This window comes from Cebidichthys violaceus, unplaced genomic scaffold, assembly GCF_023349555.1.
Source record: "Cebidichthys violaceus isolate CVI_PGR_0920_01 unplaced genomic scaffold, fCebVio1.0.p SCAF_12, whole genome shotgun sequence".
NCBI lineage: Eukaryota > Metazoa > Chordata > Actinopteri > Perciformes > Stichaeidae > Cebidichthys > Cebidichthys violaceus.
This window is the reverse complement of record NW_027176285.1, coordinates 15,173,856-15,189,672: the sequence shown is the minus strand read 5'-3', so window position 1 is coordinate 15,189,672 and position 15,817 is coordinate 15,173,856. Positions and strand designations below refer to the sequence as shown.

Genomic DNA, 15,817 nt, shown 5'->3' with positions numbered 1-15,817 from the left:
TATCATGCTAAATGTCAGGTTTACATGCTTTAATATTCAAAAAACCACTTTATTTTGCTCATGCTGTCTGTCTGAACATGCATTCATCCTCTGTCTGAAACACGGCCCGTCTCTTTAAGCCATGACGGGAAATACTGTGCACCTTTGCAAAGGTAGTTTATAATCCAAGGGTGCACATTCTCAGATAGGAGGAGGGATATTATAGATATATATATATATATATATATATATATATATATATATATATATGTATATATATATATATATATATATATATATATATATATATATATATATGTATATATATATATATATATATATATATATATAGTCTGGTCTGAGGCTAGTTATGGATGTGAATAGCTGCAACGGGACCATGAAAGATACAGAGATGCTGAGCGTGGCTCTGTCCGACGCAGTCGTCTGGCGAAGCAGCAGTCAGAGTAATAGGATTACCAGGAGGAACGCTGTCAGATCACAGGCTCTTAAATCCTATAGCACACAGTGCAGGGGGGGGGGGGGGGGGGGGGTAACTGTAACTGTTACAGTTAACTGTAACTGTGTCTTACAGTATATGGATGTAGATTGGGGATGGTTGCCCCCCCCCAATCTACATCCATATACTGTAAGACACAGTTACAGCGTTATAACTGATGACGGCCATCGTGTTGACTAAAGGAGAGCAGAGATGTGATTGGACAGGACACCGGGGAGACTATACAGCTGGTGTGAAGGAGCTACATCATGAAAGGAAACAAGGGAGGGAGGGGGGGGGGAGACAAGAAAGTAGGTGATGAACCATTTAATAAAACAATGTGAGGTTTGAGGCCAAATGCAACAGCGTGATTAACCACATGTTAACCCCGGTGGAGAGGGGGTAAACGTCGGGGTGTGATTCAGGGGGCGCCATCTGTGCCTGACATGCAGACATGTCCCCAAAAAGCCCTTTTGGAAGAGGCTTTAATAGCGTGTGAGAGCTTTCATAAAGCTCAGTCATGAGTAGCTTAAATCCGCGTCTGAGAGGACAGAGACGGCTCCTCATGAAGCCCACTACAACTCGCCCGACAACAGAAGGTCGGGCAAAAGTGCGCCACTGATTGTTGACGGCCAGCTCCGCTCTACTTGGCGCCGTCTGCACGTTTTGGTGGTGAAATCACGGTACAATTTTTAAAACCCAGCAAAGCGAGCGTTTTGATTTGGTGGCGCTCTGTCGCTGAGGCTCTGTGAACCACCATCAGTAATGCAACGCAGCAGATAAGAGGCAATCAAATGGATCAAAAGCACTGAATGCCTTTTGTGCAGAATCAAAGGACTCGGAGATGAGCAATGTTCAGTGTGCAGTGTTATGACCAAGATGATCACTGTGCCATCTATGTGATATTACAAAAAAAAAAAAAGACAAAGACAAAGGGATGTCTGGCTGGTTCATGTCCACTGTTACTGACCAACGGCTGCCAGAGAAGGTCAGTTCAGTCACACCTTCAGCTGGATAACGGAGCCCGGATATAATGTTGGGAAGTCCCGACACACTTCTCTACTTGCTTGACGCACCGGATGTGGAAAGATAAGAGAAACATTTGAGGAGCGCAGGCGCGCACACACACACACACACACACACACACACACACACACACACACACACACACACACACACACACACACACACACACACACACACACACACACACACACACACACAAAGTGAGAAACTAGACCAGTCAAAGATTATAATGAAATCCAATTGGGATCAAAATATTCAAAAGGAAGCACAACAAAACATGAAGAAAAAAAAAAGTACAGGGTTTGGGAAATTCTGCTCCAAAAATATGCTAATGCCTCCAGTGCATTTGATTATGCGGCTCACGGGGGCGTCTCCTCCCTCATTATCCAGTCAGTTTTCCTGCCCTGGAAGGTTGATGCATGTGGAGATAACAATGAACGCAGCAGAACAGCTTCTCAAACTTTCCCCCGCAGAGCGGTGTGTTACATAAACAATACTGAAGGAAGTCTCGTCTCATCTTCAACCGCTTATCCGGGATCACCAGCTCCAGCAGGTGGACCCCCAAACTTCCCTTTCCCGGGACACATCAGCCAGCTCTGACTGGGGGGGATCCTGAGGCGCTCCCAGGACCAGTTTGGAGATATAGTCCCTCCACCTGGTCCCGGGCCTCCCTCGGGGTCTACTCCCAGCTGGTTCGTACCTGGAACGCCTCCTCTAGGGAGGCGCCCAGGTGGCATCCTCACCAGATGCCCGAAACCACCTCGACATGGCTCCTTTCCACGCAAACGGAGCAGCGGCTCTACTCCCTAAAGGAGTCCCTAAAGTGCGAGTTACTAAAGCGAGTCGCACAGCCGGAAGATCAACAACTGGAAATACAGTCGTGATTTAAAAAGCCGCGCCGCCTCAGTGACAGACATTAATGAATGGACAGAGTTTCACAGGCGGGGGACGCGGTCCTATGCGAGATGTTGTTAATCTGAGCGACGGTCACATTAGCCCCGTCAGTTGGACTGCAGAGAGTACGTTATCGTGTTAGTGGCTGGCTGGATGGCAGCGCCGAAGCAGTTTAGAGTCCGTGGGGTGAGCAGCAGCGGTTCGCACACATCATTTATCCAATTAGAGGATAACAAGTTGGAACCATTGTGTGTCCCTAATAGACTGAAGCCAAAAAAAAAAAAAAAAAAACCCCACACAATCCCATTGACAAGTGTTGGATTCCTGAGAGCGTCCATGAAGCACGTGTGAGTCAAACGCAACAAATGACAACATGAAAACAAAACGGCAAACTGTAGATAAGAGATGATTTCATCTCCACACAGCTTATTAACTAAACGCTGGTATCTGATCGGTACTTGGCATCGGGTCTGAAGAAGCCTGTACATACATGTGACAGACGGCCTTTTTTATTCTGCTTTTGTACGGTTTAAAAGAACAAGAGACAAAGGGTTAATCAGGGAGCTTCGGAGGTGCCGGTGGGAGGGGTTTGTGACCTTTAGTTTGGACGGAGCCAGACTAACCGTTTCCAGTCTTTTTGCTGACCTAAGCTAACTGGCTGCTGGCAGTAGCTCCTTTTTTTTTTTTTTTTTTTCTTTTTTAATTTAGCACACATACACGAGAGTGCCATCATCGCTTTCATCTACCTCCTGGCAAGAGAGCGAATCAGCGTTGCAATATGTCAGACGATTCATTAAGTTATGACAGAAACGAATAACCTTCACGTGTGTAATAGTTTGCTTCGTTTTAAGCTGCCACTTCTACACCTTTCATGCGGGGAACACACGCAAGAAAGGTCAACTGACTGCAAACACACATTTAATTTGGCGTTAATTCAATAATTTTTAAATATCAATATGTTTACATAAACTTCCATCCATAATATTTGTATTACGCAACCGTTACATCACACCTGTGCGCCTCATATTACAACCAAAGATGCTGGATGGCAATCCGCAGCCCCAAATAGGCCAAAGTCGACCCACGTCTGGCCCAGGTCAGCTGATGTGTTTCCATGTGGAGAACGTAATATTGCTTCATGAAGAGTATCTAATCATTCCAAACAGTCAGCAGAAAAAGTGCTACAACTATAGAAGTATGGTTCTTAATGGAGGTAGCGGCTTAACGTCAACTTCAGCCGAGAGCTTTTGAACCCGGCACTGCTTAAACCAACACAGACCTGGGACAAGAGCAGGAGGAAGCAGAGCGAAACGCAGCGACGACGAAAGAGAGACGGAGGCGACGAAAAACAAAAAAGAGGAACGAGGAGGGTTTGAACGATACCGGAGCGGGAGAATGAGACCTTGAGGGTTTCTATGTAGCACGCTGGAACAAGATGAGAGAAGTGAGATGAACAGGACACACACACACACACACACACACACACACACACACACACACACACACACACACACACACACACACACACACACACACACACACACACGACAAATAACATTTAGAAGTAGGGCAGCCTATCTGCCAGCTCAAAAGCCTGCAGCACTTTTCTCAATCATTACCCAACAAACGATAACCATAATGCAATAGGCCACGTTTATCTGCCTACTCATGCTGAGAAAGAACGCTTCCAGGCAGACGAGGACAACCTGCAAACCTGACGCGTCCATTTGAAGTAATATGGAGAAAGGGGGTTTTCGGGTAATTTTAATTAGTGAAAATGGATTAAATTCAAATCGTGTTTTTTTGCAAAACTGGATACCCGCAAAATAGTTCTATATGCAATCTATATGCAAATGGAAGGGGTTAGCTTCTCCATCCGCACCAAACTTTGAGCCCATCCCAGACCTGAGGAGGAGTTGAGAAAAGACATGTTTTGGCGGGCGGAGTTGGTTGCCAGGGAGACCCGAGGAGTGGCCTGACGTATGCGGTCGATTCAGATCTGCAGAATAACAGCGAGAGCTTAACGGTGCCATTCATCAAAAGGACGAACGGTCGCAAAACCGCGCAATTGATATTCTGATCCGACTCGCATCTGATCGTTCTGGTGGGACAATCGCGACGACGGAACCGGATTTGTAAATTTACAAACCGGAGAATTACTTTGACCAAACACAAGACACAGAGAGACCGGGAGAAGGAAAAGACACAAACAGTTATAGATAGTTATAGCAGGGTTAGTATGAAGGTCCATTGTGTTGCACTTGTATTGGATTTGCATCATATTGTAAAATGATCCTTTTATTTTGCACATCCTTTATACACACACATACAGGACGACACGACTCTGTGCAAACCCAAGGACAAATGAGCACCTTAATGCAATCATGCTCACAATTCAACCCAACTGCAGATATACAGATAAACAGGTGCAAGTATATACACACATATACACACACACACACACACACACACACACACACACACACACACACACACACACACACACACACACACACACACACACAATACCCACCCAGTCTATCCACACACACACACACACACACACACACACAGACACACGTGCCCTCAGTTCCTGGTGACTGTTGACTTAAGTTGTGTTTGTACTTGAGATTAGCTGCAGAAGGCGTTGCAGCCGGCAGTAACAGATGACTGTTTCTGAGTTTCCGCCATGAGCTCCTCTGGAACATTGTACACTGTACACAAGTAGAAGCTTGGACTTGCTGACATATTGCAATACTCCCTAATAGAGTAGAAATAAGAGGTCCTCTGTACAGCGGACCTGGTTGGACATTTGAAATGTACGTCTCTATCTGAAGTCACGAGTCTGCTTACTTCTGATTTTGTGTTATTTTTAGATGATGTGATTTTCAAGTCTGGAAATACTACAAACAACAACCCTCTATATTTATGTATCCAAAATATAGAGAGTACCGAAAAACCACAACTGGCCCGACTGTGCGTGTTCAGGCTGCAGAGAGCAATGTTCACAAATTGTCTATGAAGAAAAATGTGCCTTCAGGCTCCGCAGCAGGATTGACTCCATGGCTTCAGACATGTCCTTTCCTCAGCATGGGGCTGGTTTAGGGTGAGCGTGGGGAGATCAGAGTGTATGAGAGCTGACTAATTGTGGCACTGAAAGACACAGCGTCGCCTCGGGGCAGATGATGAAAGCAGAAGCCCGTGTGTGTGTGTGTGTGTGTGTGTGTGTGTGTGTGTGTGTGTGTGCGTGCAACACGATGCTGGTGGTGGAGGCAGGAACCACTCACCACCTGTCTGTCCATCCATGTGAGCGAAGACCTGCTGTCCCGTCAGTGTATTTATCCTCCGCGCGCACACACACACACACACACACACACACACACACACACACACACACACACACACACACACACACACACACACACGCAGTCACAAAAGTACAAAACAGACAAAAAAAAAAGACATACACAATTAAAAATGCATGCACTCATGAAAATGACCACATGCACTTTTGGAGGTAAATTAAAAATGGCCACCTCAGCAAAAAAAAAAAATATTGTTTTTGTGACTTAAAAAGGTCAAAATAAAAAGTGTTTCCCAGAGAGTCTGGATGTTTGGAGCGTCAGGTTTTTACAGAAAAGTTACAACAAAAGGGACTTTTTTGGGGGGAAAATATTTCACAGAATTCAGAGTACGCTCACAGAAATATTCATCGGAATAGCTGCAAGAAGCGCTCAAAATCTGGATTTGCTTCCATGAGACCCTTCTTGAATTGACGTGATGTCCTAGCGTGTCCCCAGCCGGCTAGCCTGTTAGCAGTTAGCTCAGCAGTCAGCCAGCTAGCCGACTGTCTTGAGCCACGCTCGGATGAACCTCGCTGTGCCGCTCTCTGGTGCGAGCGGGTCTTAAGAAAGCAGATCATGCAGAAGGATGCTTTAAAACACCGACCACGGATTGTGACTCACTTTTCAAATGACTGTTAATCAAGAAGAATGGGACCCCCCTTTCTCTATGGGGGGGGGTTGGTTAAACAAAGAGTAGCTGCACCCTTTCAAAGCCGAAATCACGTCTAATCCAGTACACATATAGGTCACCCACAATGCTCTTGTACATCTGCCATTAAGCCAGCGTGAATACAAAGTGAAAACAATGCCCCCCCCCCCCCAATATGTGTCATCATGCCTCCCTAAATAGTGCATATCCCACATTCACACACAGAACAACACCCGTCCTACCACCCCCACTTTGCTATAGACCTGTAACCCCCCCCCCCCCCCCGGAGTTAATCTGTGCTCTCATTCCTCCCCTGCTTTTCTTTTCTGGGGACATGCAGGGTGAGGAGAATTGTTATGCAAAGATGTGATTCACTGATATTTAGGGTCTGTTTATGTCCTGACTCCTGAGCACTTTTCCTAATGTAGTTTGACCATCTGCTTTTAGGGCTGACTTTGGCTCTCGTGAAACGCCTCATCTGTTCTGGCAAGCTGCCCGAATCTGACCGGAGTAAGAAGCAATATATATATATATATATATATATATATATATATATATATATATATATATATATATAGACACACATATAGTTAAAGTGAAATACGGTTATTCCTCCGTTTCTTCGGGGGCGATGCCAACATCTGTTTTAGCTATATTAGCTTTTTGTTCTGCATTTAAAAACACAAAATAAATCTGCACACGCATGTGAGACGTAAGGTTTTGTTTTCAGTGTGTACTTGCAGATCTATTGCTATAATATAAAATAAAAAAAAATATTTGTTTCCTTATTTGCCATTGTGTCACTGCTCGTCAAAATCTTAAAAGTTTCTTTTTTTCGTCCATAGTTTGAGTAAAGTCTAAAAGCGTGGCGTTTTCCCACCTCATCCCTCTTAGCACCAAACGTCTTCTCCTGCCTGAGTCATCACAGTTCAGCGTGTTCTCACAGAACCGAGACGGGCTCAACGGACCCACGCTGAAACGGAGGAACCCAAAAAAAGACATTAGGTTTGCTTCCTTCTAGCGCGAGCCTAGAGAGAGAGAGAGAGAGAGAGAGAGCGAGAGAGAGAGAGAGAGGGAGAGAGAGAGAGCGAGAGAGAGAGCGATGCTCCCGTGAGACGCTCCAGACAGACAGGGGGACGAATGCAGACAGAAAAAATGGGAGCCATGGAACAGAACTCTTGGCAGTCTGAAGGAAGGAGGCTGCATCCTGACGGACATGTGAGGGAGGCTAAAAATCCCATTAGAGCCGATCAACATTCAAAGAGGGAAGCATGCATAGCCTGCCCTCAGCCTACAATCTATTCCCGTCAGCACTGAGTAGATGGCAGAGATGGGCTAAATGGAGGCACTCTATTTTGGTAGGAGGAGAGTGAGGGGATGGAGGGAAAACAGCAGTGGGGACGGACGGGTGGAGGGAGGACAGCTTTAAACTTGTTTTCTTTTGTGGAGAGACAGTTTGCGTCCCAGTGTGTCCTTTCCTCCCGCAGGAACGCCGGCCTTTGTCAGTCATCGTCGTTAATCAACTGCGGAGGTTATTAGAAAGCAGAGGGTCTTGCTATGAGGGAGCACTGGAGCAGCAGCTCACACACATTCATAGACACAAACGCGTGTGTGCGTGTGTGTGTGTGTGTGTGTGTGTGTGTGTGTGTGTGTGTGTGTGTGTGTGTGTGTGAATGCACTTGTGTGCTGCTGGGGTTGGTTTCTATGCCAGCGGTCAAACTGAATGAAACTAATTCTTATAAACCAAACCCAGTGGGACAGGTCAGCCATAAAGGGAGAGGTTTTTTGTTTTTTTACAAAACACGACTCTGAAAAGATCCGCAGGACGCACAATTTTGTCTTTTTATTTGTCGCCGTGGGAATGGCAGGTGCGCACGAGGCCTCGACTCGACGGCTCCTCTGCTCTGTCAAACCCAACATTCACCGTCCGCTCGGTGCTCTCCGTCTCCGTCTCCGTCTCCGTCTCCTCGCGAAGACTAAAGAGCTTTAGCCGAGGGAGATGAGGCGACCACGGCTCTGCCAGCCGCCGCGCAGCCTGTCTCCAATTCCAGGACTTCCTCTCGAGTCTTTCTACTCGCCGCCGTCGGTTCATTCCTCACTCTCCTTAAACTCGCACAGTCCCGCGGCTGAAAAGGGTTGCGCTTTCAAATTAAAAGACAAGGCCTCTTCGCTTTTGTGAAGAAGAGAGGAGTAGAAAGTCAGGAAGGCCAGTCAATATCCAGCTACACAAAGCTAATTACATTTGACTTGGCAGCCGACCCTCCCTAAACGCGCGCTCGCCCACCCTCTACAACGCCCATTGGTTTGCATTCACTCAGTGTGGGCACAGTGTGTGTGTGTGTGTGTGTGGGGGGCTCACCCAAAGAGAAGCGGTTGGCACCGAGATACAAAATCCTTACTTCTCGTGTGTTTGAAACCAAGGGCCACACACACACACACACACACACACACACACACACACACACACACGACATTAAAATGAGACTGTGACTTTTGAAAGAACACAATCCCCCCCCCCCTTACTAATAAAAACCTGACTTTATAAGCAATAAAACACACACAGTATTCAACACACTCGGGTGTTTTGCTGCTGCAGCCTTAAAGTCTGGTACGACCGGTAGCTTATCGTGGCTAATGCTAACTAGCTTTGGAAGCCGTTTCCTGTATAAGTAATCATAGCTACTGTTACAATACATCACAGCGTGTTCCAGATGAAGATTTGAATGTTTTTTTTATGACAAAAATAAAATGGTACATCACCAGCAGACATGTTTGTGTTTTTCTGCTCGAGGTCCCGTTCCAATAAAAGGTTTTTAAATTTGAAGAAACAACTTGTCGTTTTTTTGGGAAATAAGCTTATTTGCTTTTGTTGAATAGAGTTAGATGAAAAGATTTGATGCCACTTTTATATCCCTCCATTAAATATGAAGCTCCAGCCAGGAGACGTTTCACTTAGCTTAGCATAAAGGCTGAGAGCAGAGGGGGGGAAACAGCTGGCCAGGCTTCTGTTCAAAAAGGAGAAAGAAACAACGATTCAGCTCACGTACAGCGCCTCTAAAGGTCACTAACGCACACCATGTTAATGTCATTTACAGCCAACCGACTCAGAAAACTCTTTTCTTTCATGATGTCGCGACTGTCACTAGTGGCCGCTGTTAAGTGAAAGTTATGCAGTCTTGATTTAAAGCTTCAACTGCACAAGACACGGTAAAACTAAATAAGCCAAAGTTCTCCACCTGCCAGTGTTAACACAAGTCTATAAATAGCGTCTAGTCAGCAGAGATTACACTCAACACGCCTGACAATATATAATAAATAAGAGCATGTTTCTTTACAGATTGCGTCCTTCCTATCAGGCAGACTCTCCTGAGTCACACGGGACTCCATAGAGCAGTGCTTCACTTCATTAGCCATTCAAAAACAAAGATATTCCATACAATGGGCTGAGCGGCGCAACCTAAATACACTCACTCATTTATTATTGATCCGAGGCTTTCTTTGGACCTCCGGGGAGCTAAAAATACACAAACTCAAGATGAATGCGTCCACGCACTCGGACATAAATACGCACTAATGGATGTGTGTCTTTAAATAGATGAATAGATAGATCTTCATGTCAGGTCGCGTGTATTTTCCTTATTTTTTATTCTTAGCAATCAAAAGCATCTTCCCTGCCTGCCTCTACCTGCTCTGCTGCCTTTTTTTTGATGTTGTGCCTCAGCCCGCCGTGCATCGCCCCGAGATCATCATGTTTACTTTACAACCTTTATTGATTTGTCAGTTTGGGAATTGCAGAAAATAACACGGCACTATCTGCACAGTCAGCGCATTCACACTCAAAAACAGCCTGGCTTCTCCACAGACCTACTCTTGTAGATGGGCTTAGTTTGCCTGAGACAGCACTGAGAGAGACACACACACACACACACACACACACACACACACACACACACACACACACACACACACACACACACACACACACACACACACACACACAGGGCCCTTGAACCTTCACAAACATATCTGGAAAGGGCAACGCATTAGTCAGCAATGCAATCTTTCTTGTTGCTTTCTCTTTCTGCAAAAGCGTTTCCCAGAAGTCGTGATCCGTTGTTCAGCGAACGCGTCACGACAGTCTCGATACAAATGTCATCTGACGGACGCACACTGTTTCTACCGAGTGTGTGCTCACTGCGTCGTTGTAAAGACGGTTTTAGATAGTTCCGTCATGAAGCAATCACCGCAGGACTGATGATGATGATGAACGTGTGTGTGTGTGTGTGTGTGTGTGTGTGTGTGTGTGTGTGTTTCTGCTCTTAAAACACACACACGGCATGTTTTCATCTTACCCTGATTCTCCTCATGGCTGCCACGATCTCCATCCGACTGTTGGGCCTGGGCACGTCGAGACTCCCCACGTACTGAAGTAAACAATCACACACACACACACACACACACACACACACACACACACACACACACACACACACACACACACACACACACACACACACACACATTAGAAGAGCACTAAAGTCCAAGATGTTATCCCAACACACACATTACAGCTGCACAATTAACCCCAACGGCTCCCGAAGTGGAGTTCAGAGCAGGAAATTAGGGATCTTATAGACACACAAAATACAGACACACAAACACACTGAACTACCTCAACCCTACTTTACCCTTGGAGCCCATGCATCACAAGGTAAACACAATATTTGTACTGATATTTGGCAACTAGTGCTCCTCTATGTACGAGTTTAATGTATTGTTAAAGACTAGCTCTGGCTTCTGTGGCTTTCATATATTCACATTTTGGTAATCAAGTATCTGTTTTTGTCGTTACGTCATGGTGTATTGAAGAATGTAATAATTCTGCTGCATGAGGAAGGATGGCCGCGTGTGTTCTTGGTCCCACCTGCCGTGAGATTCTTGCTTCTTACTATTGTGTTTCTGTTGCAGAATGTTTGATTGCTTGTACTCTGGTTGCGTTTCGCTACACTCAGTGGAATAAATGAATAGGGAGAAACAAAGCTGCTCGATAAAGCGGTCCAAATAACATAACAGATACAAGCAGCAGCCATGGGACTGAACTTTGGACCAGTAACACTTCCAACGTTTTCAACACTTCTCACACAGCCCGAGATAAAGTTACGGATTGGTGTGTGCGCGCGCGTGTGTGCGCGCGTGTGAGTGTGTGTGTGTGTGTGAATAGGGTCACGTAAAATCTGAATTCTGCTAAGCTGCTTCCCTGAGAGGTTAATAATTCAATGACTGAAAATACACTCAGTTCACTTTTGGGCTCTAAAAATAAGGTTTTTTAAGGAATACATATAAACTACAAATCCCCCCCATTGGCCCTGCAGCACTAACCCGCACGTGTAGCCGAGTACACACATGGCATGCGTTCAAACTTCATGGTGGAGCCCCGGAGCACCTGCCGCTCCGCTCCATGAACAATACAGCTGCGGGGAAGCTGCATGTCCAAAAATACAAAAACACAAAATAAAGGAGGAGAGCTTTGTTTATTTCACCTTAGCCTGGAAAGAGATCCCGTGGTGGTACGCCTCGTCATTGTGCAGCGGCAACCTCGAGTCCTTCACGTCGTCCACCAGGTTGTACCTGTTCCTCGCGGGCATCACGGTCTCCAACTGACGACCTCCCCCCCCCTCCTCTCCCTCTCTCTCTCTCCCGACTCAGTGTTTATCAAACAAACAGACAAATGTCGCCTTGGTTTGAAACGCTACGCTCCCGTGTGTGTGTACGGCACCGCTCCAGCAGTGAGTTCCCGGTGGAAACGCAGTCCATTGTTGTTGCTTTGAAAGAAAAAAAAAAAAGGTCCCGTCCTCAAGGGGGACAGATTTTTGGGCGCCCTGTGACAATACACCGAGACACACTGGAGGATGTCCTTCTGGGAAAATACAAAATATATATAAAAAAAGCACAGCACCGTGGAGGGAAACGCGCGTGTTTTCCAAAAGCCACGGAGGGGGAAATCGAGCGTGAGAAAGCGGTGTTTTGTGTCTGCGCAGGTGATGTAGCTCGCTGTGGGTGTATTTCTTCCTTCTTCTTTTTTTCTTTTTTTTTTTTTTGAATCACGTCCTGTTGGTGGCAAAGCAGCGCTGCACCCGTAGTCTCCCTCTCTCCCTCCTCAAAAGGCACAGAGCGAGCCCCTCATTGGAGCAAAGTTCCCAGGCGTGATGCAACCCCGGAGCTGGGGAGGAGAGCGCGTCAGACGGCCCCGTCAGTCTGGAGTCCTCCCCTCGGGAGACGGAGCTCTGATTCACGGCTGTCCTGGGAACCTGTGGAGGACTTACTGTGGAGGAGAAACTCGACAGCAGAAATAACGAGGACGCATCAACAGCGTGGTGATGACATGTTGTAAATATAACCAGTGGCTGAAGTTCTTTTTACTCAACTACAATAATTTGACACTAAAAAGAATGACTGGCTCCACACCGAGAAACTACATCACTACAATCCAGAACAATATAATATTCCATAATAATATATTTGATATACATAAATATCATAATGAACACGGTGAAATGAGCCATTCTGCATAATGAGCACTTTTATTTTTGATACTTTTAAGTACATTTTGTTGATAATACTTCTACTTCTACTTGTAATGCAGTATTTCAGAGCACGGTCTTTCTTCTTTTACCAAAGTTCTGATTACTTCTTCCACCACAGCTCAAGTACTTTACTTAAATGAGGTACTTCTACTTTACTTGTCCATTTCCACTCTCTGATACTTGACACTATTCACACATAGTGGCACTACTTTATTTGAGTAAATGATTGGAGTCACTTCCCCTCCACTTTCTTCAAAATAGAAGAGAGAATATTTGTTCATGTCATGTAACGTTCCCTGAATTGAACAGCGTGTGTTTCCGTCCCAGATCCAGGCTACATTTTCCTCATTGCATCATGCAGTAACTCTTCTGCAGGCCAATGCGCCGTAGGCTATTTTTTCTCAATATAAAAGGCATCTTTCAAGTCATCCTTTGCTCCTCAAAACTGCAATACAGAGTCAGGATGACGACCATCGAACGGCTGAGATTCATTCCACAAAACCTCATTAACAGATAAGAAGAGTTCAGGCACTATAGTTGTTATGACAGCAACATGATGTCTCTGTTCAGGCAATCATTTGCTCTTTGCTTTGCTCATGAAGTCAGAATAATGGGGAGTATTGGTTCTCGTGATGCTGAGCCTTTATCAGGCTTCCACCTCTCTCCGTGTTGTTGTCACATCACTGCTGCAGCTGCTGGTAGTAACATTAATCCTATGCATGTTCAGGCCAATAATAAGCCTGCAAGTGGAGCGTCACTGCCGGTTTAATTCCATTAAAAAGAAGGGACCTTTCTCGACTTGTAGCAGTGAAATATTACATCATTAATACAATAACAGGTTAAACACTTACAGTAATTAAAACTAATGTTGTTTTCATAAAGCAACGGCGCCCTCTGTTGATTGCTCGCTATGTTACTGAAGTTAAAATGCTGTTTTTTACCAGGTCTGCAGATCTGTTTTAAGATTAAAAGTAGGCCTGTACGTTTAAAGATCTTTGTCTATAGTCGGTAGCTTTAAGGTGCAGGTTCAGCAGATGGACCTGTATGGACTAATCCTTGCAAATCAAATGAATTAAGTGGTAATATGAGAAAGCGGCGACTAAAGCCCTGCAATCTGCGCTCAAACGGCAAACTATGACAGTGAGACTGAAAGCTGATTAGCTTTGAGAGAAGATGCCTCACAAGGGGGGGAGGGATGATGCTGACATAATGCAGTATTAATGAATTATACAGGCACCTCCAGCAAAGTCAACCTTTAACCTAACCTTTAACCTCTTAGCCACATGTCAGAGTCACACAAACAGGCAGCGAGTTCATAACAATACAACAGCAAAAACATCCTGAACGTGAGAGGAGCTGAGGGTTCATGTTCATGTGGACAAAGAGAAATCTATTGCAGCACATTACATGAAAATGTAATACAAAACGCTAAATCTTTATTGTCCACCAGTGTGAAAATGTGTCAAATGTTATCACACTGTCACACAGATGCTTACTCATTATGAGGGAGGCCTTCTTGATTTCTATATTGGGCCTTTTAAGCTTGAGAGGGTTCAATGACTTGAAGCCGGTTTTGTAGTCCAGTCGACTGGATTACATTTGTTCTCGAGGGGATCAGTAGGACAAATATCAAGAAATAGCTTGACATATGGGAAATTATGCTTTGCTTTGCATATAAATGAAATGCGCCGGGGTATTCCAACCTGGATTTGTGTGATAAGATTAACATCTTAAGAATTCTTCAGCACTCTGAACCTGAAATCCTCTTTCAGACGTTGTTCTTTGATCATTGAGAAAAAAGAAAGCTGAAATACACTCAGAAATACAAATCTTTAAGAAGATTGTGAAGATACTCAAGACATTGGAAAAGTTACACTTACCCTTAAGAATTCCTGTGAGCTCGGTGGTATATTATGCTTTTACAGTAATGATCTCTTCTATAAGTGATCCTCTGTTAATAGATACAGTGAATATTTATCTGTTCATGAGACAAAAGTATCACCAGCAAAGGCAGGTAATGGAAGCAATTAATCATACATAATTAGTATCCGTCTGATGCCTGATATCAATAAGGAGTGACTTTAATTTAAAGTCTTTTCTTTTGTTGTCAGTTTAAAATACACAGCTGAAAAGGAAAGATTTCAGATTAGTATTAAAGAACCCTCTAACAAAAGTAAACTAAATGATTTGATGAATTCAAACAGTAGCACTGTCGTGTCCTCTGAACCAACACAAATGAATGAAATGCTTTATTTGAATCTTCAGGGCTATTTGCTTCAACAGCAATCCACTTGCAGTAATAACAGGTCTGGTTTCAAGTGCCATTCATGTCACCAACAGTGTGTCATGTAAACGGGGAAGACAAAATAATGAAAGCATCTCATTAAGAAGGACTACCTCTGAAGTGGCTTCATCACAATTACAAACGCTGCGGGTCACATGAGGTTGAATTCCAATTAATGGTATTTATAGGCTGTAAAAGAGATCTGATAATCCACTTTGATATGTGAGTTTTCAAAGCAACACAGACAGATATCCAAAGAGATCAAATCAGCGCTCAGAACACAGACGCATGGTTTAGAACACAATAACCCAAAACTCCCTCCTCCCATTGTGCAGTAGTAGTAGGAGTAGTAGTAGTAGTGGTAGTGGTAGTAGTAGTAGTATTAGTAGTAGTGGTAGTGGTAGTGGTAGTAGTGGTAGTGGTAGTATAGTAGTAGTAGTAGTAGTAGTGGTAGTAGTGGTAGTAGTGGTAGTGGTAGTAGTAGTACTAGTCGTAGTAGTGGTAGTAGTAGTAGTAGTGGTCGTGGTAGTGGTGGTCGTGGTAGTGGTAGTATTGGTAGTA

General features: G+C 44.7%; 1 protein-coding gene across 3 annotated transcripts in view; it reads right to left on the bottom strand.

Moving 5' to 3' along the window:
• Positions 1 to 12,687, bottom strand: part of si:dkey-34e4.1 (carboxyl-terminal PDZ ligand of neuronal nitric oxide synthase protein) — a 42,007-nt gene extending 29,320 nt beyond the window's left edge. For 2 of the 3 annotated variants that reach the window (XM_068706647.1, XM_068706649.1), the window contains exons 1-2: positions 11,929 to 12,687; positions 10,741 to 10,812 (exon numbers count right to left, since the gene is read on the bottom strand). In XM_068706647.1, the coding sequence (XP_068562748.1) occupies positions 10,741 to 10,812; positions 11,929 to 12,033 (177 nt within the window). In that variant the 5' untranslated portion in view covers positions 12,034 to 12,687. Of the gene's footprint in view, positions 1 to 5,682; positions 5,734 to 10,740; positions 10,813 to 11,928 lie in introns of those variants that run through there. The other variant, XM_068706648.1, reaches the window with a different exon arrangement.
• Between the last annotated feature and the right edge of the window lie 3,130 nt (positions 12,688 to 15,817).